General features: G+C 42.8%; 2 protein-coding genes across 5 annotated transcripts in view; one reads left to right on the plus strand and one right to left on the minus strand.

Moving 5' to 3' along the window:
* Positions 1-26599, plus strand: part of LOC115630798 (calcineurin-binding protein cabin-1-like) — a 285450-nt gene that overhangs the window by 229793 nt on the left and 29058 nt on the right. The window lies entirely within an intron of this gene.
* Positions 22497-23129, minus strand: LOC115630800. Its single transcript, XM_030527461.1, has 2 exons — positions 22749-23129; positions 22497-22699 (listed from the first exon to the last, which is right to left on the minus strand). The coding sequence occupies exons 1-2, from the start codon at positions 23066-23068 to the stop codon at positions 22546-22548; spliced, it is 474 nt and encodes a 157-aa protein (XP_030383321.1). The 5' UTR covers positions 23069-23129; the 3' UTR covers positions 22497-22545.

Genomic DNA, 26599 nt, shown 5'->3' on the forward strand with positions numbered 1-26599 from the left:
CTTGAGATTTCTGTTCCACCCCTGATTGTAACAAAATATATTTATTGCAGAGCAATTTTTCACATTTTATACTCTGTACATGAAATATACTCTTATATTAGGATTGCGCGAGCTGAAAAATGTAATAGGCAGAAGGAGGCGTGGCAGAACCTACAAAGTATATATATTCTTGATCAGCATGACAAGACGAGTCGATTTAGCCCTGTCTGTCTGTCTGTCTGTCCGTCTGTCCGACTGTCCGTATGATCACCTATATCTCAGAGACTATAAGAGCTAGAGACACCAAATTTTGCACAAAGATGCCTTATGTGTGTTCGCTATACGAGTTTGTACAATAAATACTATGTATTGTTATATGTGCAAACATATGTACATACATATACATATATTTATGTATATACATATTTATGTATGTACATAGTATGATAGGGATAAATAATGTAATTTCTAGAAAAGCTGTACAATTTGGGAAAGTATTTGGTCAACTTATGCAGCTGCAAAAGATTTAAGCGAGCATACACACATATGTATGTATATACATATGTACATACATACATATATCATAATTATTTCTTCTACTCTTTAATGAAAAGTTACAAAAATACAATATAATACAAAAAGTACGCAGTTTATCTTGTATTCTTTCTCAGAGTAAATACATAAACCAAATTTAATTTCTAATTTTCTAAAACCACTTCTAAACGACAGTAGTTAATTACATATAAATTATGTGTTCAAAGTTTGGTTTAGGTAGCATTTGAAATGTGGAAATGTGGACGCTATTGACGAAATTCTGTAGCGGGGGAAGGGGGGGAAAATTCCAAAAAATAAAATAAACTCGTCCTTTCTCGGACTTAGGAGAATCTGGATGCCAACTTTGGTTATTCTAGCTTTTATCTGAGATCCTTGCGTTCATGCAGACGGACGGACAGACGGATGGACATGTCTAGATCGATTTCTCTCGTCATGCAGATTCAGAATATATATACTTTATGGGGTCGGAGATGCTTCCTTCTGCATGTTACATACTTTGCACAAACCTAATATACCCTTTTTACCCTACGGGTACAGGGTATAAAAACAGACAGCTACGTCCGTCGTAATCGTCATCGTCACTGACTGCCAAACGAAGAGGCTGGCAGACGGGCAGATATTTTAGTTATTCTTATTTTAAGTTCTTTTATATAAATTGTTTGATTAATAACTTGTACGTAAATAAACTGAAGAAATTCATACAATTAAAGAACCTGACATATAATTTTTGGAAGTACCTCAAGTTCAAGAGCAAGAATAGCCAAACTTGGTATCCAGATTCTCCTAAGTCCAAGAAAGGACGAGTTTGTGTTTTTTTTTTCTGATACACCTTCCCACTCCCCCGCAATTCATGTTTTTCATAACTCCTGGAATTTGTTCAAAATTAAATTTGGCAAATACTTCCATTTAGTGATTATGTGTCCGTATGCTAAGTTTCACTATGATACGCAGATTTAAAAGGAAGTTATAGCCATATATGTACATGAGACCAAGCAGTGCCCGCAGCTGTTGTTGTTGTTACTTGCTTTGCTCAGGCTAACGAGGCATACAAAAACACACACATACACGCATAATTATTCTACACATATGTACATTTCAAAGTCGGGATACGCGACTTTAGCTTTTTTACTTGTTTTATATTAGAATTTAAAACATTATCTGGTTAATTTTGTCAGGATTGGTGGAATAGAATAAACAACGCTTTTCTGTTACTAAATTTCTAGCGTTGTGCGTTCCGAAGCCGCGCTACTCGCTGGAATGCAATATATTTTGCAGCTTGTTTTGTGCAACAGAGGAACACCCTCCTTCATATAAAGAAATGTTATAGGACAAATATGACGCTTTTAAATAATTATCTGTCCATATATCACTGGTGATGGCATATCCAAAGGCTTTGTGTTCCTCAATTTTGGCCTTTATCGGACCAAAGTGAGCAGATTTTACAATAACTAAAGTAGAGTAACTAGAGTAACTCGAATAACTCGAATGTTTTCCGAGATGTCAATTATTTAATTCCATTTATGTTTCATTTATTCTAACTCATTTCAATGAATGTCGTATGCTATGAGACATAAGACGCATTCATATTCATACAAATTCATTTCATTTTAAATGTTCCACATACTCAACTCAATTCAATTCGATTCCATTCTTTTCAACTGAAGCCATGCAGCTGTCTAATATGTATACATAAATACATACAATATGTTGAAAAAGCAATATATATTATATATGTATGTGTATGTACATACATACACATATATCTACATAAAATACATACATATGTACACATGCATAAATATGTACTATATATAGTGTTGAGGCACCGAGCTTTTTCGGGAGCCTTTTTTAGTCTATGGGTTTTGTCTCTAGCGGGCGTCAGACACGACAATTAAAACAAGAACGATTTCTTTTTAAATGTACATATGTATATTTTGCCGCGCAGGGCCAATTATGTTTGTCTATAAACCGAATTGATATACACGAATTTAATAGGCCACCAATTTAAATAGTTGAGCCTTTAAACGTTAGATTGGCACGGTGAATCTAGGTCAACTAACTTCGATTTCAGCTGCACTGGCAGCTACAGAGACTAAGAAAATGATAACAAAAGGAAATGTACAAAGAGAGCAAATATTGAGCCCGATCAAAGCAAACATTATATTACAAAATTATACGTTTAGCGCTTCTTGCTTCGCAGAGCAAGGTACAATTTGTATATATGAATAATTATGCGTCTGCTGCTGACGACTGCGCTGCCTGCGCCTGCTGCTTGACCGAACATCCTCCCCCCGTTGGAAGGCACGGGCTTCCAACCTCATCCTCTTTTGGCAGTGCACACAATTTGCGCAACGCTCGTCTAATGATTCCAGATGCAGTCTGCAGCACCGCGACTTGCAGTAAAGTGAGGTACTCTTCGCGCCAACGATTCCAGAACAGCTGTTGCAGATAGGTGACTCGCTGCCAACGGCCCAAACGATCGTAATTGAGCTTGGTAACATCAGGCTCAATATATGGTATAAGTGGCGCCGTACCCAGGAAGTGAGCGGGAGTCAGCACGTCAAGGTCTGGCAAACCAAGGTGCGCATCTCGTCGAAGTCGAGTATTGCAGGGGCAACAGCACGGTAAAAATGATGCTTTGCCGTCTTCACCGCCGCTTCCCAAAGTCAAAGTGTGGTGAACGAGGAGGTATAAATCGCCAGTCAATCGACTCTGCTAAGCAAAACTCTTGCACCGCCTGTACATGCTCAGCACTCAGGAACAGACGCTTTAACTCTGCCAATTCATTTTTGGCGCAAACGAAATTAGTCGCATTATCGGACCATATCCGAGCGGGTCGACCACGTGTGGAGATAAAGCGTTTTAATTCGCCAAGAAAAGCAGCTGTGGACAGGTCCTTGCCGAGCTCTAGATGCACAGCCTTTGTCGCGGAGCATATGTAGACGCTGATGTAGCATTTTATGGCTGGCCTGTTGCGAACCTCACTCCGGTAGAAAAATGGGCCGCAGTAGTCAACGCCAGTGGCCATAAACGTATACGACAAATCCACTCGATCGCCAGGCAAGTCGGCCATCAGATGCTCAACGCACGTGGCCCAGCATGTAAGCTGCGAATGTGGTAATGATAAATAAGCGCTCTTGTCACAGGATGCTGCCTGAGTAAAATAGCTGGATGCTTGGCTGCGAAATCCAACCTAGAATTTGAGTAGTCTGATGCATGATCTCCATCACCTTCGGAACTGAACTGCCTCCAGTAATGAGATCATCCACATAGAAATCACGCTGAAGAATTTCGGCACCAATGGGAAATGAGGCCTGCTCATCCATGGCCAATTGGTGCATTGTACGTACCGCGAGAAACGAAGCAGGTTTTGTGCCGTATGTTACGGTATCCAACTTATAGACTTGCACTTCTTGGTGCGGTGTATCAGTGTCAAAAGTGTCGGGCTCTGCCACCCGTACACAGCGATACATCTTGCATACATCGCCTGTGAGTGCAATTGCAAACGAACGAAACCGTAGCAATGTGTTGAAGAGCTTGCTTTGAATGGTGGGACCTGCCATCAAAACTTCGTTCAATGCGTAGCCAGAAGTTGTTGCCGCAGATCCATCAAACACAACTCTGAGCTTCGTAGTTGTACTATCCTCCTTTAAGACGCAATCATCATTGCATCGGTAGATAGTACTTGCATTTATCCCTTGAGTCAGTGCTGACAAGAGACATGTGATTCAAATCCTCGTACTCTTTTATGAAGGCCGAGTACTGGACCTTTAAATTGAGGCTGCGCTCCCAATTTTCTCTCCAAATTTAGAAAACGGCGGCGTGCCTGCTGGTACGAGTCGCCTAGCAACTCAACGCTGTGTTTCGGAGGCAACCGCACAGAATACTCGCCACTAGGTAGGCGAATAACGTTGGCCTTAAAATGCGCTTCGCACTCCAACTCCTTCTTGGTAGGCAGCATATCCATGTCGATGCAGCTCTCCAGCTCCCAGAATCTGCGTATGAGCCTTTCTATGCGAACCTTCGACTCTGTTTCCTCATCTGCTACAGACTGAAATGAAACGAGAGCCGAGTTACGGATTTGTGAACCACCTCCTGTTATGATCCATCCCAGGCGAGTCTTCTGAATCACCGGCAATCTGGGACCCAGTCGACAAGGTACCAATGTGCCAGCTCGACTCCTCACGTTGACAACGGCGGTGGCGAGAAGCACAACATCAGGGCTGAGAGGGCTGAGATGTGGCAGTCATGACGCTTGAAAATGACGACGATGTTGGCAATTGCGTTACTGGTTGCTGAGAGGAATCAGATACGGATCCTTCAAAATGCAGAAGGCTGTGATGCCTTGCACCGCAGAATCTACAGGATCGAACCTTGCAGGTTCTATATTGATGGCCCTTTTGGAGACAATTGAGACAGAGGGAAAGGTTTCTGGCCTCCTTATGGCGCAGAACTGACGACAGATTTACGAATTGGGAGCAGGTGTGTATTGAATGGCCCGTGACATCACAAAATACACAGACTTTCGTACTAGGGTTAGTAGCAACAAAAGACCTTCTATTGTTGTTAGTATTTTTGCTAATCTTTCCCACCTGTGATCCAGAATTGTACACTGCGATAGCCTACTTCATATTTTCCAACTTCTGACACCGCTTTTCCAGAAATGATGTGAACTGTTGTAGACGGCGGTTATTAAAACGTCGATTAAGCAAATCCAATGCCACTGTATAATTTTCTGTCGATATCTCTAAAGAGCGAATCGCATCTAATGCATTGCCCTTGAGACACGAGCGTAAATGCTGCAGTTTTTCCACTTGGGTTAACTCCAAATCCTTGTCGATCATTGTTGAAAAGAGTGACATAAAATCAGCATAATCCGTGTAACTGCCGCTGAATGAAGGCAACTTTAGTTCGAGCAAGTGAGACCGATTTTGGACCACCATAGTTTGAGTCTCTATAGTCAAGTCATTCCGCATAGTTGACGAAGAGGGCGCTTGAAACTGGCGCGTCCGTAACTCTACTTCCAGCTTGGCAGCTACAGACGTGGATTTTTTATCAAACTCCTCCTGCAGGATGAAGCTAGCGTCACCACAATCGAACTCCTCCAAACACCTGAGCGCGCGGTTAAAATGAATCTTCTTATTGTCGAGCAGCTTTACAAGATAGAGAAACTCATCTTCTCACAACAAACCAATTTTGTCATCTTTTAATTCGCATTCCATTACCTTGAGACTTTAACAAAGATATTCACATTTGCGCGTGAAAAATACTACCCGATTTCCAGGCGCAGCCACGGCAGTGGGCCCACATTCAATCTGACGCTCACACGGCGGTACAGATGAATCATCACCATCCATTATTTGCGCAGTACTATAATACGAATGAAATGTAATGCACAACGAAAACACAAGTCTCGATTTGGCAACGGCAGCAACAACAATACCTTCAAATGTTCGGACCGAAAATTGTCATTCGCGGCAAACACCGGCATATAAGCAAAATCGAATGACCGCTCAAAACAACGGCGCTTGCTTGCGGTTTATATGTACAAAAACTATGCGCTTTGTACAGTCAATTATGTACACACATACATGCACTGATGCTGCAGCGGTATGTATGTATGTATGCACACTAACTTTGCACACACTTAGTGCTTAGTTAGTACACCAAATATATATCGTTTTGAGCCACAAAACAAATTTCAGGGTCACCGATTTTTTTATGTAAATCACGTCGGGTGTTCACCAAAATGTTGAGGCACCGAGCTTTTTCGGGAGCCTTTTTTAGTCTATGGGTTTTGTCTCTAGCGGGCGTCAGACACGACAATTAAAACAAGAACGATTTCTTTTTCAATGTACATATGTATATTTTGCCGCGCAGGGCCAATTATGTTTGTCTATAAACCGAATTGATATACACGAATTTAAGAGGCCACCAACTCAGATAGTTGAGCCTTTAAACAATATGCGCAAAAGTAGGAGTGCGTTGTCTCGTACAACAGCACAGCGAGAAGCGTTAGATTGGCACGGCCAATCTAGGTCAACTAACTTTGATTTCAGCTGCACTGGCAGCTACAGAGACTAAGAAAAGGATAACAAATGGAAATGCACAAAGAGAGCAAATATTGAGCCCGATCAAAGCAAATATTATAAGAGTTATTAAACGTTTAGCGCTTCATGCTTCGCAGAGAAAGGTACAATTTGTATATATGAATAATTATGCGTCTGCTGCGGATGACTACGCAGCCTGCGCCTGCTGCTTGACCAAACATATTGTGACATTGAGAGCTAGTAGTTTCTAGAATTAAACACTGTAAAATTTAACAACGACATACATAGAGTCCTCATTTATAAGTGCAACCCGTCCGAAATTCTTCAGCACGCTGAACGCGTGCTCGAGTAATTCCCGAAAAGCGGGAATGCCAGTCCCGGAAATGTCCTGTAATTTTGATTAAAAAATAAGGACGTCCCGCCAAAATCGGGACGTCTAGCGACGCTGATATGTACATTTTATCTATCCTCAGATGCATGATACATACATATAAGTGTATGGGTTCAATTGTACAGTACAATACTTATCTACATGTGTTTTTTGACTATGAGGGTATAATAAATAAATATGTTTTGTTTTCATTCTGTACCTCTTTATTTAAACACATGCATGCACAAATACATAAATATGTACACACATGCATTTTTTTTACGGTCATATTCGTGTAAATCCCGCGCAATACTGGAGACCTAGTCGGGTAAAACATGCGCAATAATCGAGTAATACCCGAGTAGAATTCGCGCAATACCCAAACAATACTCGATCAATAACGGTACTATATTCGTTCGATCAAACGCTCATTCTGCAAACTCTGGTTTGTTTCGATCAGGACGCAGTCATCTTAAACGAAGTGACCGAGCCTGAACTGTTTGAAAGCAAACCAATCAAGGCTGGTACCCGTTCGCAACGAACAGAATACTCGAAGTGACCGAGCCTGAACTGTTTGAAAGCAAACCAATCAAGGCCTGTGCTTGTTGGTGAAAATAGAACGATGGCTCATTCAAGCTCGACCATCAGAAAAATGCTGAAAGTACTCAATTCGTTCGAGCTCGTTTGCAGCCAAGCAAACATACATATTCGTTTCAGTTCTCTGATACGAATGTTGTGACTGTAAAGGGCGTGTTTCTGTTTTTGTAAATGGCCCGTCACAGAGCGATCGCGTAATTGGCTGTAAAAATACACGATCCGTATGATTCGGTAATTGGATACACAATATTTTCTTTGTAAATCGAATATTTAGGAGCATGTCGATATTTAATTTAAGATTGTATATGGTAGTCCAATTTTAAGTAGCGATATTTGTACATAATCAGGGGTGACACAGAAATCTCTTCCGCCCAAGTTTAACCTCAAAACCAATTCTCGGTGCCTCTTTTAGGATGTTTCAAATCTTGTTTGCTTTGCTGGGAGTTTTTATACTCTGTACATGAAATGTACAAGAAATGTCCGTCCGTATGAACACCTGGATCTCAGAGACTACATATAAGAGTATATAAGAGTGTATTCTATACGAGTTTGTTTTATTTTTTTGATTTCCCCTCCCACTTCCCCCTTATGGGGGTTTTCCCGATTTTCCATTCGTATAATCGCCTATATCTCAGAGGCTATAAGACCTAGGAACACAAAATTTAAGTCCCAGGTGCCTTATGTGAATACGCAGAAAATGTATATTTTGGAATTTCCCTCCTTCTCCACCGCAAATCGTAACTCCCGTAATTCTTGGAATTTCGAACTAAAATTTTGGAAATATCCCCAGTTGGTTATTATGTGTCCGTGTGCCAAGATTTACTATGATAAAAAACAAGAGAGAATGCAAACGGTCGAGCAAACCCGACAGTAAAATAGCCTGCACTCTCCACAAAAAAGAAGAATTAAAAAAAAATTAGATTATTTAAAAAAATTAATTAATTAATTAAGTAATTAAAGTAAATTAGAAGACATGTTTTTGTTCAGTTTTAACAACATTCATTTATATCACGTGCCTATTCGTGTTTATATGCGTGTATGTATATAGCATAAAGTTGAACCAAAGCAGAAACAACAACAACAGCTGCGGGCAGCGCTGCCGGCAGAGCTGGAGAAAACGAACGAAATTTATTTAAGCAAAAGAAGTTCGTGTGTCGTGCTTCAATGCTATTTTACTTGTGAGAGTTATTTTCAAATTATGCTTAGGCCTAGAACAATGCGAGCTTTTCTTACATTCTATCAGCGCGCCTTAACGTTACAATGTTAATCCAACTATGTATAAGCATAGTTCCTTCATTACACTGCTAAAAATGCATTGGCTTACAAATTCAGTTTACAATAAGTCTAATTACAAGCTAACAATTCAAACTTATGACTAACTCCATGCGCCATGGCCATATGCGCCTTACCGTCTTGCTCGACGGTTGTGCGAACCACGCGCCCTGTCAGCCACTTTTGGGGTGGAAGATTGTCCTCGTGGATGAGACTTCCACGTTGGGCTCTCCTTTGGCCCACCGCGTTCGCTGCTGTAGACTGAGGACGTAGTCCCTGGTCCAGTTGCGCCAAAGCTGCAGCTTAAGCACCGAAAGTTGCTGCCACCGTTTCAACAACCCGGAGCTGATCCTGCTGTCTGCCCTTCCTGCCCAGATGGCCTGTAGTGAGGGCCTCGTCGTCGCTTGGATCGCTGCTGAGGGGGGGCGAGTTGAGTAGCGCCTCTACCTCCACCAGATGGGTATTCAGCTGTCCTTGCGTCAGATGAGCGTTGCCGACTCCTCTTAGAAGGCGATTCTTGGCGGCCAGTCCTCCGAAGTGTGGTGCTCGCGGCGGAGTGAACACCCAGGCGATCCCTCACTGTGCGACGTACGACACCATCCTGTCCTTCTGGTCTCGGAATGCTGCCTGAAGGTCCTTCAGAGCGTTGCTTGCTCCCACGAAATTTGTTCCTGTACACGCGCTACGGAAGACCCCGTCTGCCGATGAACCTTTTAAAAGAATTTAAAAATGTTTATTATTTTATTTATTTGACTCAGCAACTTTGGTTTGTAGCGGAAGCAATGCACGCAGTTTTTTACTGCATGCCTCTCGAGCATTGATAAGCCATATTTGTTGCCTAAGAAGGGCAACCATGACTTCGGCACATGCATGATGATTTTCGAAATGCAAGGCGCGAACGAAAAGAGTTTCAAGACGCGAATTTCGTGGCATTAGCAAAGGAAATTTCACGTCGTACGGCAGAGAAGCGTTAAGCAGTTGTCCACCTACTCGCACAAGTTGCAAGTTAACTTCGTTTTGCTCGTACTGGTGAAAGAATGGATTCATGCGCTGATATTTTGGCTGAAGCAATTTTGACGCCTTTAAATTTTCAACCTCCTGGCGCAGTTCTAGTGATTGAACCGTTTCTATCAGTTTAAGGAAAGCCAATTTTAGCTTACTTGCAGTAAGCAAGCCTCTACTTTTGCATTTCAATTTGAGACAGAACCGATTCACGTGTGCCACTATATGAACCAGCTTTCTGAAATCGGAGCACCTCTTAATTAAGGACTCAATTGGGCTTAAACATGTCTCAGTGACAGTGTATACCGACACACTTTTTTTGTCCTCAGACTACTTTAATTCTGGTGCTAACTCAAACTGATGTAAGTTTGGCCAATGGTCAGCAGGTTTCAATAAAAATTCGGGGCCATTAAACCAAATGGACGATACCAACTCGTCAACATTAGTGACTCTGGACACTAAATCGGCGGGGTTCCATTCGGTCGGTACATGGCGCCAAACTGTTTGACTTGCATTTACTTGTATATCTGCAAACCTATTGGCGACAAATGTCGACAGCGAAGATGGATCTCGTTTAAGCCAGTACAATGTAACTTGCGAGTCTGACCACAAATTAATGCTCTCTATTTCAAATTGGGATAACAAGGGCGACACCTGAACAACAAGGCAGAGACTTCCGGCGAGACCTACATATCTCGGTATATTGATTTGGTCAAGCTTAAGCAGATTTGACTTGAATGTGTCCCAAGACGTATGCAAACTCATTGGGATTGCCTCATCCCAATCAAGTTTCTGCCTCCACAAATCCGACCGACAGAATGTTGCGTTTAGTGGGCTTCAGAGACTCAAAAGTATTGTCAAAATAATAATAAAAAGTATCACGTTGTGGCGTCCATCTCATCTCAGTCAGCGTGACTTGATGCCAATTTGGCTAACTGGAAACCACCAGATTCCAATATTTCTGACACTTGTTTGCAGATGACTTTTAGGTCTGCCAAAGTGTCAGCTCCTGTGATCATGTCATCGACATAAAAGTCGTTTTTTATGACGTGAGCTCCAATTGCGTGCGAACTGCTGTACCGATCCCTCAGTTCGAAAAGGCATCGAATCGCCTAAAAGTGCCGAAGCCGTGCCATAAGTGTTCGTGTTCAGATCTTCAGATGCATTTTGTCGCCAGAGAGCCAGCTGATCTTCATCTTTAAGCAGCCTGCGCTCCAACTATAAGAAACGCCTTTTTGCTGTCTCAAAGGAATCACCAAGCAAATTAGGGTTTCTTTTGAAGGGAAGTTTTACTTCGAAACGGCCAAAAGGTAGCTTACGGACTGTTTGATCGAAGCTTTGCTCACAGGCTGACTGTTCAGCTGAGTAAAAACCAGCCTTCGATTTCTATGGGACTTGCTCTAACTCCCTAAAACGTTGAACCAGAGAATCGAGAGAACATTCATTTTCTTGGATGGCAATATTACATATTGCTGACGCAGAAGGTGCTCTTTGGGAAGTGTGGGACCGAGTTTTATTTGGCCAATGCACAGAAGCTCAAAATATGTTTCGGCTCCCAGCAGCAGGTCTATTTTAGCTGGTCTAAAAAACTCAGGATCAGCCAGTTCGATATTTGGTGGTACCTGCCACTGGTCAAGACGCACGGCATTCTCGGCTGACAAGCAGATATTGAGCTTAGTACCCAAAAATCTGCCACGAAACTGTATGCCGTGGTGCGTGACTGAACACAAGTGTTGACTCTATGCCGAACCGAATTGTTCGACTGGCCAACTGTTAAAATATTTAGCGCACTATTTTCTCGGCGTAAGCGTAAGCGTTGAGCCAGCGACTCCGACATATAGTTGACTTGGGACCCAGAGCCCAACAATGCCCTAGCAACCTGAAACTGGCCAGTCCTGTCCTTAACTTTTACAAGTGCTGTAGTAATTATACCTGATCCTTGCTTTGGACATGGCTAACATATACCTCACTGGTCGGATGCGATGTTGCCGCATTATTGGCACCTTGCCATTCATACCGATGAAGCAACGTATGATGAGCCTTTGAACAGACTCGACACTTGGAAGCCTTGCACCATGACCTATTTTTAGGCAATTTATACACAACTTTTGCGCTTTGATGAACATATATATATATGACATATATATATATATATATATATATATATATATATATATATATATATATATATATATATATATATATATATATATATATATATATAGGGTGCGCCATCTTTTATGTCGGTATGTAAACACTGAATATCTTTGAAAACAACAACAACAATTTTCAAGTATGAGATATATATATATATATATATATATATATATATATATATATATATATATATATATATATATATATATATATATATATATATATATAGGGTGCGCCATCTTTTATGTCGGTATGTAAACACTGAATATCTTTGAAAACAACAACAACAATTTTCAAGTATGAGATATTTTTATTTAATTTGGTTCTGTAGAATTTCTTGAACTGAGGTTTTCAACACTGGTCTACTCAAGTCAATCGGTTCACTAATGACAAAGCCATTCAATATCTACACACCGACACTGACTGACTGACTGATTGGTGATCAACGCACAGCCCAAACGGTAAAAGCTTTGGATTTTGGAAAATTCGACCTGCAATGGGGGGAAAACTAGCTCCAAAGTTTGTTTGAAAAACCCTCATTTTTCAACCCATCGACTTAAAACTTGGTTTCTAAAATCAATAAAAGAATACAAGGAAAGTTGCATACTTGGTTTTTTGAATATTTTCTTGGAGACTGAATTATTGGGGCTTTTTTGGGGCACAAGAGGAAACCGCGTCAACAGCCCACAGCCCAAACGGTAAGAGCTCGAAAACTGAAATTTGGGGCCAAGTATCCTATCATAGTGTAGGTGCGCACTAAGAAGGGATTTAGGAAAATTCGAGTTCCAAAGGGGGAAAATGAGCTCTAAAGTTTGTTTGAAAAATCTTCAGGTTTCCACCAATCAATTTTAAATTTGATTGATAAATATTTGATTTAATAAAAGAATACAAACAAAACTGCATACTCTGATTTTTGAAATTTGTGGTTGAGCTTGAATTTTGAAATTTTTTCCAATCGATGTCACTGAAATCTACGTAACTAAATCTACAACTTTGCATTCAAGGATTTTCAAAATATGCATTTTACAAATGCAGGCAGAACAAACAATACAAAATATCAAACAGTTGGGGACAACGAAGTTTACATACACACACACACACACACGCACGTACCCATAGGGTACAAGGGTATATTAGTTTTGTGCGAGTGTACATGGTACACACAGAAGGAGGCGTGGTAAACTCCACAAAGTGTATGTATTCTTGGTCAGCATGATAAGCCGAGTCGATATAGCCATGTCCGTCTGACCGTCTGTCTGCCTGTCTGTATGAACGCAAGGATCTCAGAAAGTATAAGAGCTAGAATAACCAAACTTGGTATACAGATTCTCCTGAGCCCGAGAATGGACGAGTTTGTTCATTTTTCCCGATGCAACGCAAATATCAAATAGTTGGGGACATCATATACACACACTCACACACAGAACACGCAACAGTGCGTGTCTATGTGTGCGGTTCTCTACGTACGGTTGAAAAAGTAAAGAGAAACATGCATGCATATGTTCATACATATGTATGTATGTATGCCTGTGTACGTACATATATAGCATGTTTGTTTTTTTTGTATTCTTTAATATGAATTAAGTAAGGAAGTTAACAGAGAGATGAATAAAGATATAAAATATATATACATAAATAAATAAATATACATATACGCAGGTTGTAGTCCGGGCGGTACGGCTGTTAGGCATTACTTCGCCCGGATGAACAGCCCGCCTATATGGTGCTCCTCTCACGCTCCTGCTTTCTGAGCTTGCCCATTATTGAAGCAGCAAAGCTTGCACTCGCTGCCCAAGCGTCCTCGTTAGCGAGCATATTCGCCACAAAATTCGTCGCCGAGGGAGGGGTGCCGGTAGTCGCCTCCCATCGAAGTCTTTCCGCTTCAAAACAAGGGCATTCGAAGGCTGCGTGGTTAGCGTCTTCAATTACTCCTCGGCAGGCGGGACATTCCGCACTGGAGTCGTGCCCGAATCTCTGAAGGTAACTTCTAAAGCAACCATGGCCGCTTATGAGTTGCGTTAGATGAAAATCAACCTGCCCGTGCGTTCTGTCTATCCACAGTGATATGTCTGGTATTAATAAGTGGGTCCATCTGCCTTTGGTCGAGGCATTCCAACGCTCTTGCCGCGCGCTGATAGTTGTTTGTGTAGCCACTGCCCGCGCAGTTCTGCGAGGCTCTCCAGCTGCAATTTCGTGAAGTTTGCGAGCTTCTCTGACGAGGAGGTCAATCACTAACACGGCGTCATCCGAAATCGTCGGGAAGCCGCTGAAGACGCGGAGTGCGCTCAGCCGATAAGTTGCTACGAGGTCCCTGACGTAACTTTTCCTGGTTACCGCGGCTGCCCAAATTGGTGCCGCATATAACATTATCGACTTCGTTACGCTCATCAGAAGCAATCATCGTCCTTGCTTGGGGCCACGCGTGTTGGCCATTATTCGCGACAGCGCCCGTGTTACCTCCGCAGCTTTCTTGTTTGTTTGCTCAAGATGTTCTCGAAAGCATAGCCGTGTATCCAACCTGACTCCAAGGTATGTAATGGAGCGCTTGGATGGAACTAGGAGACCTCCGATGCGAATGTGCGCCTGTTCTACGGTTTTGCGACTGCTGATGAGCACAACCTCAGTTTTGCCAGCCGCCAGTTCAAGGCCAACCGTGGACAGCCAAATCATATTGGTTGGGATGCAGCGATTGCATGCATGTTGCACAGCCCTGATCTCTTTAGCAACGCCTACGATCGTTATGTCGTCTGCGTAACCCACTAGTTCCGTGCCAGGCGGTAGCTGAAGGCGGAGAATTCCGTCGTACATGACGTTCCAAAGCAGCGGCCCTAAGACCGACCCCTGAGGAACTCCCACTACGACATTAACGGTTTTGGTGCCTGATGAGGTATGATATCTAAGTAAGCGATTGCTTAGATAATGGAGCGTACTAAGTGCGATGGTACCCCCTGAGCTGCAAGTGCGTTGAGGATGCATCCCCAATCTGCCGAGTTGAACGCGTTTTTGACTTCGTGGGTCACCACAAGGCAGTATTCCTTTGATCCACCTTTCCACCTGTTGCCTGACTTTAGATGCGATGTCCACCACTTTGCTGATTGCGTCAATCGTGGACCTCGATTTCTTGAACCCGAATTGGTTTGGAGATAGGACGATGGCTGCCTCGAGCCTCACGCACAGCAGTCTATCCAGCACCTTACCGATTGAGTCCAGCAGACAAATCGGCCTGTCTTCAGAGGGGTCTTCAGATGGCTTGCCAGGTTTTGGCAGCAGGACTAGGTTCTGCACATTCCAGCAATGTGGGAATATTCCTTCTCTGATGCACTTTCCAAAGAAAGCGGCGAACGTCTCGGGGTGCATGCACAATGCCAGTTTGAGGGCGCGGTTTGGTATTGCGTCCGAGCCCGGCGCTTTGTTGGGCTTCAGGCTGCGAGCGGCTAGTATCACTTCATCCGTCGTGACGTCGTCAATGGTGGGCGATAGTACGTCTGTGGTGGATATCAGCACTGGCGTCTCTGGTCTCGAGGGAAATAGAGTTGCGACAATCCGAGCGAGGTTCTCGGCATCCAGGGGTGCGTCGCGACCACCAGCATGAATGCGCTTTACTACCAGCTTATACGCCTTCCCCCAGGGATCCTGTTCTACGGAGTCGCACAACTCTAAAAAACATCTCTTCTTGCTTGCTGAGATAGCCCTTTTCAGCAGTCGCCTAGACTCCCGGTAGGTATCCTGCCTGAGCGAGGACAAGGGCGAACCACGTGCCCTCTCCTTGCACTGATGCATGATCTGCGTGGTACTGCGATATCATTATTCCACCAGTAAACTGGAACGTGGAGCGTCTGACCATACTGGCGTCGCATGCAGTACGAATTTGGGACGCGGCGTCTAAAGCCATGGTCTGCGGGTCCCCGGAGAGGCAAAAGCCACTGAGGGCTCTCGCAAATGAAGCTGGGCAGAATAACTCCAGCTTGTATGCCACGTTGTCGGGCGATGGATTCGTAAAGTTGCGGGATGTATCGCCGACTGTAACTATGGTGGCCACGTGGTCGCTTGCCGTGTAAGCGTCGCTTATAGTCCACTTGGTATGGCTTTGGAGGGAGCTGCTAGCGTACGTCAGGTCGATAATGGAACCGATGCCTGCCCTGCTGAATGTGTGTCGCGACCCAGTATTCAGTAGCGTCAGATCCAGCCCTGAAAAAACTTCAAGTACTGTACGACCTCGAGCTTTAGTGACGTCGCTGCCCCATTCAACTGCCCATGCGTTAAAGTCTCCGCCTATTATGACGCGACTGCGTCCCCTGGCGTCGTCTACCAAAGCGTCTAAAGTCGCAGCAAACTCCGACAGAGATAGACTGGGTGGAAGATAGCAGCTGTAGACCCACAGGTCTGCAACTTTAGATCTCACAAAGAAGTTTCCAGCTTTTGGTTCTGAAAAGGTGAGCTCTCTAGAACCACAAAGCCAAAGAGCAGGCTTACCGGACAGATCCTCGGCCAATTTGTTGCTACTGCTGGTTTTGTATGGCTCACTTAGTAACGCCAGGCTGATGCTCTCCTCGTTGATTGTCTGCAGCAGCAGGTCCTGCGCTGAGATGCAATAATTAAGGTTGAGCTGAAGGATCCTTAGCATCTTGTTTGTCTTACGGCCTCCTTGTATGCCGGACATTTGAAGCTGCCAGTGGCGTGGCATTTCGGGCTGTTTGCGCAGCTTCTGGCTAGGTGCCCCTTTTCAACGCACCTGTAACAGGCATCTTTAAAGTCCTCTACGATGTTACACCTTGCTGCCATGTGACCGAAACCGAGGCACTTGTAGCAACGTGTTGGTCGGATAACTCGTCGGATGCGGCAGATAACCCATCCTACCCGTACTTTCCCTGTTTCTATCAGCACTCTTGCCTTCTCCACAGGGAGCGATAGTAAAGCTATCTGCTGGGATCCGCCGTTCACCTTGCGGATTGACTTTATTGCATCTGAACCGATGTTAAAGTCCTCTCCAATTGACCTGAGCGCTTCCACAATCTCCTCTTTGGTGACCAGCTCGTCCAGATCCCGGATCTCCAGCTGGGTCTCCTCCACTAACGGCTTGACTACAGCCATGCCCTGTAATGCCGCCTCCACAGCTTCGTGCAGCTTCCCAATGTCATGGGTCGGTGATCTGCTCATCTGTAAAAGCGGACTGCCGTTGCCCGTTCTTCTGATGCTCTGAATGTCGTTCTTTAATGGCTGCAAATCTGGTGCTGATTTTACTGCTTTTAATATGTCAGCATACTGGGCTTCCCCTACACCTTTGGCTATGATAGCATCCGGCCTGCTGGGCTTTGTCCGTGTCTGGCGCTGGACCTTCGTCCAGAATTGGCCTTGGAAGCGAAAGTGGAATCGGTAGGATTGCCATTTTCCTTCACTGCCTGTGGAAGTCTTTCGGCAGGGTGACGGGGGCCTGGCCACTCGTAATTTGCGATGCGGTGGCAGGCTTCTGGTCCCGCATCTTGTGTTTTTTTTTTGGCGGGGTAGCGCGCTGGGTGCTCCTGGGGTCTCTAAGCGTTTTCGGGGTGCCCGTTTGAGGTTGGCTGGACGCTTTAGGCCAGGGCTCTGCTGTTTGTACGCCGATTTCGCTGTAGGACGGCTCCACTCCAATGCCTGACCAGTCTATCTTGCTGTATATCGAGCTATACAGCCTCAACATTTCTGCAAACAGCTCTTTGTCCTGCTTGTTGACGTGACGCTTATGTTGGCCTTCGAAAAGGCGGGAGACGGACTGCAAGTGGACTGCCGGCAGAGGCGAGACCGGTAAATGCATTGTAGACAATGTCGTTGCCAGAGGCGTTGAAAATGGCGTGTTTGGCGTGTTTGCCAGCTCGGCTGAGTTTGCTACACGCAAAGATGCTGCAGGTGAGCATAGTAGTGGAAAGCTCTGAAGGGCCATTGACGGTGGAGCTGACTTTGGTGGGGATCTGACCACCAAGGACCTACGCGCGAAAGGGTTCACGCCGGTTACCATTTCATTGATTTTTAGCCAAAGCTCGTCACCTAAGGTTGCCAGCGGAGGGCCTTGCAAGAATGGGAGAGGCGCCTCCAAGTGGGACTTTGGTTGTAGCATGTATGTACATTCGTATGTATGTATGTATGTATACATTGGACAATCGAGCACTGTTGTTTGATTGTAATAAATAATGTTCTATGGTTTTAAATAAAATTTTTCAAACGAAAAACAACAACAACTGCAAGTCATTGGCTCGCGCAGCTTCTTTCGTTTTGATCATTTACGCCTGTTTATTTCAAAGGCAAAATGACAAAAGTTTACAGACTGCGTAAGCGATAGTAAAGCAGAAACCGCGTTTCGGGCAGATGTACATATGTATGTTTGTATATGATTTGTTCTAATTGATCTCAATAAATTATAAGATGTTATTATTTAAATTTTCTGTTAATTGCATTCAAACTTCGATGGAATTATTGATTGTATCGACGGATTCAACTATCGATAGTTTTGATGCTCTAGCACATAGAGCATCCGACAGCGACTTATAGGCGGATAACGCCTTCATGAAAAATTTAAATGTATGTACATATCAGCGTTGCTGAACGCTCCAATTTTGGCGGGACGTCTAAATCAAAATTAAATGTCCCGCGTCGGACTTTTCGGGTATAACTCGACCGTTTGTACAACGTGGTGACGAAGCACACAGTTAAGTCAGGACTAGCATTGCGCCCGGTGCGTAACGAAGATTTATATGTACATTGTATGTATGTACGTATAACCATATATAGTACTTATTGTACTTTATTTGCTTTTGGAAAAATGAACTTTTCAAAAAGCTTTATAGAGCGTCGAAAGAAGAATATCATATAGTAAATAATCTTTTAATTATAAGCACATTTGACTTAGCCCAGCAAAGACGGGAAAGACCTAGAATAATAGTAGAGCAATCAAGAGGATCAGCAGTCTTACAGCAGTCAGTAGTCTTACAGCAGTCGTCAGCAGCAGCAGTCGTGAGTCGGTCGCAAGAAAGCAGTCGTGTTCATATATATATATATATATATATATATATATATATATATATATATATATATATATATATATATATATATATATATATATATGTGAATTATCATTATTATGTAGTTTATTAATATTATATAAGTTCAATCCAAATTAAAGTAAGGCGTACAAAGATATATTTAAACAACTGCGACGGGATAAGACCTCGGTAACGGCTTGCTTCACGACTGACTATGAACGGCTGAACACGACTGCTTTCTTGCGACCGACTCACGACTGCTGCTGCTGACGACTGCTGTAAGACTACTGACTGCTGTAAGACTGCTGATCCTCTTGATTGCTCTACTATTATTCTATGTCTCCTTCTCAAATTTCTATGTCTGCTTCTCGAAAGTTCGACTGCTGCTTCTCTCCGACTTCTTACTGCCGATAAACTGTCAATGCGGGCGCCTTTGCCAACCAAAGCACCGTTACCATTCTTACATTCGGCCATCCTGATCATTCATCTGTCCCAGATGACCAGCCACATTCGTTGTCGACCACATATCTCCATAATTTTATACAATCACAGCTTGTTCATGTGTTTGTTGGGCCTTCCGCACCTGCTGTCTTCCGGACATCGTATCTTCCATTTCGCTTGACCTTTGTGATCTCATATTGTCCTATATATTCGCTTGCCAGCTTCTTCCCAGCCACAAACTGGGTACGTCGTATGGCTACTAGGTCCCCGACTTTGTATACTTGCTCAATTTTGCGCTTCGTGTCATATTGTTTTTTATATGCGTCCTGAGCCCGCTGAATATTCATTTTCGCATTTTGCCGCATTAACTGTCGCTCAGCATCGAAAGCATCGTACATCTCCATCTCAAGTAAGTTTGATACATGCTGACTGGGGATGTTATTCATTTTTACTCCGAACATGAGCTCAAATGGCGACCTCTTTGTCGAAGCGTGGACGTGAGAGTTAATGGCCTTCTGCACGCTTGGTACAAACTTATACCATTTAGACGGCTCCTCGGATGACAGCTTTGAAACGACGGATAATATAGACCGATTTACACGCTCAACTTGACCGTTCCCTCTTGGCACTCCTGTTGTGCTCCATACGTGTTCAATACTATTTTCTTTAACGTACTGCTCAAAAATGTTCGACGTAAACGCACTGCCACGATCAGTAATAATTCGACAGGGATTCCCAAACATGCCAGCCCAAAGCTCCAATCTTTTTAAAGTTTCCTCGGCATTGGTTGTCTTTGTGGGAAAAAGACCAACGAATTTGGAAAATGCATCCACAACGGCGAAAATATATTTGTACTGCTTGCAAGTGGCGTCCATAGGACCCAAGTGATCTGCATGAAGAGTTTGAAGCGGCTTATCCCCTTTATCGATGCAGCTCAAGTAACCTTCTTTTTTGCCAAGCTTTTTATTATAAATGATGCATTTAATACAGTTGCTGATGACGTGGTTTACTTTTTGCTCCAAGTGTGGTATCCAGTAGGTCTGCTGTACGGCGTGCATAGTTTTTTGTACTGCGAAATGACCGGCGTTGTGAGCTTCCGTAATGACTTCCCTTTCCAACGCTTTTGGAACAACTAACAGATCGTTGCCGAGTACTACCTTGTAAATCAATCCGCCTTTCGTCTTAAAGTCCTCGTATGGCCGATTTTTGAGTATCTCTGCGACTGCTCTAATCATTGTGTCGTTTTCTTGTGCTCTTTTGATTCGTGCTGTTATTTCCATAGTCACAATCATTACACGCTGCGGATAACGGCTTAAGCAATCAACGTGTTTTAGCCTCTCACCGGGTCGATGCTCCACCTCGAAATCAAAATCTTGCAGGTAAATGACCCATTGGACTACCTCGCGTGGGACATCTTTCTTTTGCAGCGTCTGTTTAAATTTCAGCACAGTCGGTTATCAAGCGAAATTTTATTCCCAACAAGTAGTGGCGAAACTTCTTTAACGCAAGATAAATGGCTTTAGCTTCTAATATATAGCTATGACGAGCAGCCTCAGCTTCAGTTGACTTTTTACTCCAGAAGTGGACTGGGTAAAGTTTGTCATCAAACCACTGCATTAAGACTGCACCAAATCCTTCTTTTGATGCATCTGTGTGAACTTCAGTTCTGGCACCTCGATCGTACAGCCTCAAAATTGGTTCTTGTATGAGTGCATTTTTCAACGTTTGAACTGCTTCAAGTTCCTCAGCCTCCATCCGGTCACAGCATCTTTGCGCAGCAGATTAGTTAAAGGCCTAGCAATGTCAGCATACCCTTTAATAAATTTTCTAAAAAATCCGGTAAGTCCCAAAAACGACTGCACTGCTTTTATATTTTTCGGCACTGCGAATCTGCTGACTGCATTCGTCTTCTCTTCTCCTGGCCACACGTATCCATCCTTAATAAAATGACCCAAGAAATTTACAGTCTTTTGCAGAAAATGACATTTTTTCCACTTTATTTGAAGTCCATAAGCAGCGGCTGTTGTAAAGACCATCCTCATTTTTTCCATACATTCGTCGACTGTTACTGCATGAATTATGATATCATCCATATACAAGTCTAAGACATCAGCGTTTAAAAGGTTTTGAAATACGCATCTGACATAGCGCATAAATGTAGCCGGCGAGTTGCAGAATCCAAAAGGTGCACGGTTAAACTCGTAAAGTCCGTTCTTAGTCACAAAAGCTGTGTATTTCTTACTGGTTTCGGCGATGGGCACATAGAAAAACCCATTTTCCAAATCCATGACGGTGAACCACTTCGCGTTATGCAGCTTTTCCAGCACGTCATCAATTATCGGCACAGGAAAACAATCCTTCAATACCATTGAATTTAGCTTCCGGAAATCGACGCATATACGATGAGAACCATCTTTCTTTTTAACCAAAACGACGCGGCTGGCGAAATTTGAAGATGACTGCCGAATAATTCCTGCGTCAAGCCACTCCCTTATTTGCTTGTTGACTGCTTCATCCTCAGTGATAGAGAGACGACTGGGCGACTGGCAAAACGGAGCAATTTCTCCATCGGGTACAATATGCAGCATAACTGGAACCTCTTCAACCGACTGACTCGGCTTATAATTGTTGATCATCGAGCGCACGACATTTTCATACTGTAACGGTACATCTATATCAGAATCTGTACACGTCAAATTGCATATACTTATCTGATTAATGTTGTCACAAGCTTTCTCCCCCAACAGGGAAGAAAACTTGTATCCATCGGCCGATGACGTAAAGTTGAATTGGCTAGTAAAGTCATAGCCCAGCAGAGCATCATATTCCACATCTCGATCAGCAACAACCACGAATTTGTGAGATATCTTCTCCTCATCGACTGCAACTTCTGCGTCAAAACTGCCCACAGGACGAGTAATATTGTTGCCCAAGCCACGCAGGTTTGAAAATCAACTACGCAACTGAACATTGTTAATCTGGTTGTAAACACGCTTCTTCATAATTGAGACATCAGCTCCTGTGTCGAGTAGGCAGTTCACTTTGATGTTGCTCACCTGTACCACTTTAAAACGCTTTTCATCACGCACGACATGCACGGCTGGCGCTGCTACTGCTGGACAATTTCTGGACATATGTCCACTCTGGTTACAGCGGAAACACTTTGTAGCGGCTTGGCAATTCTTTCGTAAATGATCGGTGGATCCACAGTTGAAGCAATGATTCTTCTTTTCGGCACTGTCTGGATATACTTTTCGGTTCGGCTGAAATGGTTTCTTGTCAATTTTGTCCTTTTCAAATACACGCTCGTACACTTCATACTGCTCCTGCAGCTCTCTAAACGATTTGCAACTGTACAGAGTATACTTAAAGTCGCTCTTCATTTGCAGCCCATCAACAACATATCGTATTACTGATTGCGTGTCAATGTCTCCAATTGCAGCAATCTTGTTCATTTGAAGCATGTATTCGTGAAATGACTCCTGTTTGGATTTGCGACGCTCACGCAGCTCGGTATGAATATCTGCACTACACTTATAGTCGCACTTAAATTCTTCCTCTAAAAGCTTCTTGAGTTCAGCATATTCAAACACATGTGTTGACTCCAAAAACAGCTGGGCAGTGTTCGTCATTTTTGCACGTGCCTGGACATACTTTTGCTTTTCGTTAAGCCCGTATGCATCTGCGTTCAACTCGAAATTTCTAAACCAGAACTTCGCCGGCACATTTTTTCCATCAAACTCAGGGATAATTTTTGCAAAGCTCTCTGCCACAATTGTGCAATCATTTTTGGTTCGTTCGTCAATTTCTATTTTCAACGACAGGAGCTGAACTAGTTCTTGAAGCGTTTTATTGCTGTCTGCTACGGAACTTCTCTCTGTTTTGGGCTGCTGTTCGGTTCTCTGATCCCGAACCAGCTCAATGCTTCCTTTATCTCCGCTTTCATTGTTTATCTTTGCAACCGTTGGCGCCTGAGTCAGTTGCACGTTCTGTTGTTGAGTCTCGTTCATTCCTTCGTTACGTGCTGATGCCCGTCAAGCATCATACAGTGGTCCCGCTCGCACTTGTATTGGCGGCTTTTTCGGCTGTTGCTTCTTCACTTTACATCCACTCATGAAATGTACAGTTATTTACCGACAGCACAAAATATTTTACAACCTTGAAATATTTTCATCATCAACTTTTACCATTTGCAAGACGACATTCATTTTTATTTAAACAGTATATTAACGATTTTAACAACTTTTATAAAACAATCTGTCCTCTTTTTTTTTTTTTTTTTTTAAACACACTTCTGAGACTTTTTCTTTCCACACAGCTTCTACGCTTTTACTTATTATTGGACACGGTTGAGCCCCCAAATGTGAATTATCATTATTATGTAGTTTATTAATATTATATAAGTTCAATCCAAATTAAAGTAAGGCGTACAAAGATATATTTAAACAACTGCGACGGGATAAGACCTCGGTAACGGCTTGCTTCACGACTGACTATGAACGGCTGAACACGACTGCTTTCTTGCGACCGACTCACGACTGCTGCTGCTGACGACTGCTGTAAGACTACTGACTGCTGTAAGACTGCTGATCCTCTTGATTGCTCTACTATTATTCTATGTCTCCTTCTCAAACTTTCTATGTCTGCTTCTCGAAAGTTCGACTGCTGTTTCTCTCCGACTTCTTACTGCCGATAAACTGTCAATGCGGGCGCCTTTGCCAACCGAAGCACCGTTACCATTCTTACATATACATATATATATATATATATATATATATATATATATATATATATATAAGTATGTATATATATATAAGTATGTAAAGTGGCATCCTTGTGCCATTATCATCAGTTGGCACCCCCGATCAGGCGAAGGTGTAATTAAGAAGAAGTCGTGGGATAGTCGTTTTTCAACAGTCGTAAGCAGCAGTCGTGGCATTCAGTCGTCAGTAGTAAAGTTGTACAGCAGTCACTAAAGTTGGTCAGAAGTTGCGAAAGACGCCGGTCTAAACATATTTTTAAGTCTTATGTTATTATATAATACTATTCTTATTGTTTGTCAAATACTCGATATACTTTATTAAACGATTTATAAACCTAATAAATCTTACATGGGGGCTCAACCGTGTCGAGCAGCCGGACAAATATTCAGAACAGTTAAAAGTTTTTAAGTGAAGCATTCATAAAAAATGATTCTTACATAAGGGCTCAGCCGCATAAATTTTCATACGCAGTCAGTTGAAATAATACATCTAAAAGTTGCAGTGCTTAAAAATGATACGCTCAAGCAGAAAAAATAAAAATGGCGCACCAAGCAAGAAAAATCTGTTGCCGGTGGCGCGCATGGAAGATGGAAAGACATCACAAAGTGTAGACGATCTCGATCTAACGTTTGAAATGGTAGAGGAAAGCAGAGCAGTGGTAAATGATGAACAAAGTGTAAATCATACGTGCAAAAAAGAGATAAATATATACAAGTGCGAACAAGGCACAACGGCAGGAATAAAAGTAAAAGGTGCGAACGTCGAACTACATGATAATTGCGCAGTTGAAAATACCGAAAAAAGAATGTATTCTGAGGAGACACACACATGTATACAAAACCACGATTTGTCAATTTTAATTAAAATGCTGAGTGAAAAGAACGATTCTAACCCAAACAAGAACAGTGTGTCGGTGGAAAGCTTTGCAAAAGTAGTCCCTGATTTCGATGGCATAGCTATACCAGTTAAGCAGTGGGTAAATAATTTCGACGAAAACGCCGAGGCATACGAATTAAGTGAAAAACAAAAGTATGTGAATGCAAGAAATAAAATGGTTGGCACGGCCATGATTATGTGCTCCAGATGCGAAAAATAGCATCACTTGGACAAGTTGAAGATCAGTCGGTTATAAATTATATAGTTGATGGCTTAGACGTGCGTGACGATCTAAAATTTCCGTTGTACAGTGCGCCCACGTACAAAGAACTTCGAAGTCGGTATGAGCTTACTGAATTAGTGGCAAAGAGCAGTTCGTATAACAAACGTTGCGAAAACGTTGATAAAGTAGGAGACAAACAACAACAACAGCAGCATTGCTACAATTGCGGTTCAACAGAACATAAGCGGGCAGAATGTAAACGAGAAACAAAATGTTTTAAGTGTAACGGTGTCGGTCACATAACGAAGCAGTGCGTGGCAAGCAAACAAAGCGTTAACATTGTATTAAAGGAAAATCGCGTTAAAGAAATAAAAATTAGGAAAGCAGTTGTATCGTGTTTGAATGACACTGGCGCGGATGTTTCACTTATGCGAAAGCAAAAATATGAAAACATTTTCGGTGACCAAAAGTTGCAAAAGAATTTTACTAAACTGTTTGGCTTAGGCAATATTGCCACTGTCGTGTTGGGTGAATTTACAGAAACAGTTGAGGTCGATGGTTTTGTGACAAATCATACATTTCTTGTTGTACCAGATGCAAGTCTAAAAGTTGAAATAATTGTTGGCTATGACTTTTTACAGAAGTTTACTGTCACACTAAATTCCAATGGTTACACGTTCGTACAGGCGCAAACAAAAGCTGATGATGAGCAGTCTGAGTTGAATGTTTTTAACGTGGTAAGTCCAGCAAACGAGATCGATTTAAATGTTGAATCCCAGTATGCCGAACCAGTCAAACAAATGATCGCCAATTACAAGCCGGTGGACAATGCAGTAGAATGCCCAATAAAAATGACCATTATACCGAATGTTCCAAGCATCGCTTTTCGCGAAAGTCCAAGCCGATTGTCTACAACAGAACGTGAATTTGTACGAAAAAAGGTGGATGAATGGCTTCACAGTGGCATTATCAGAGAGTCGTCGTCAAACGTTGCAAGCAATGTGGTGTTGGCCAAAAAGAAAGATAGGACCTACCGATTATGTGTGGACTATCGTAAGCTGAATACCCTCGTACTTAAGGATAGGTTCCCAGTACCAGTTGTCGAAGAAGTACTCGAGAAGATGCAAAATGCGAAATATTTTACTGTTATGGATTTGCGAAATGGCTTTTTTCATATGCAGGTAGAGGAGCAAAGTCGAAAGTATACAGCGTGTGTTACCAAGGAAGGTTGTATGAATTTAATAGGGCACCCTTTGGATTTTGCAATTCCCCAGTAGTGTTCGTACGATACGTTAATTACA

Source organism: Scaptodrosophila lebanonensis, unplaced genomic scaffold, assembly GCF_003285725.1.
Source record: "Scaptodrosophila lebanonensis strain 11010-0011.00,11010-0021.00 unplaced genomic scaffold, SlebRS2 tig00001410-arrow-pilon, whole genome shotgun sequence".
NCBI classification, from domain to species: Eukaryota; Metazoa; Arthropoda; class Insecta; order Diptera; family Drosophilidae; genus Scaptodrosophila; species Scaptodrosophila lebanonensis.

What these genes read in the sequence shown, in the direction of transcription:
- LOC115630800 (XM_030527461.1), bottom strand. Translation starts at nt 23,068, where the DNA reads ATGACGAACACTGCCCAGCTGTTTTTGGAGTCAACACATGTGTTTGAA. An exon ending in CTGCAGGAGCAGTATGAAGT is followed by an intron (nt 22,700 to 22,748) that starts GTACGAGCGTGT and finishes AAACCATTTCAG; the next exon opens with CCGAACCGAAAAGTATATCC.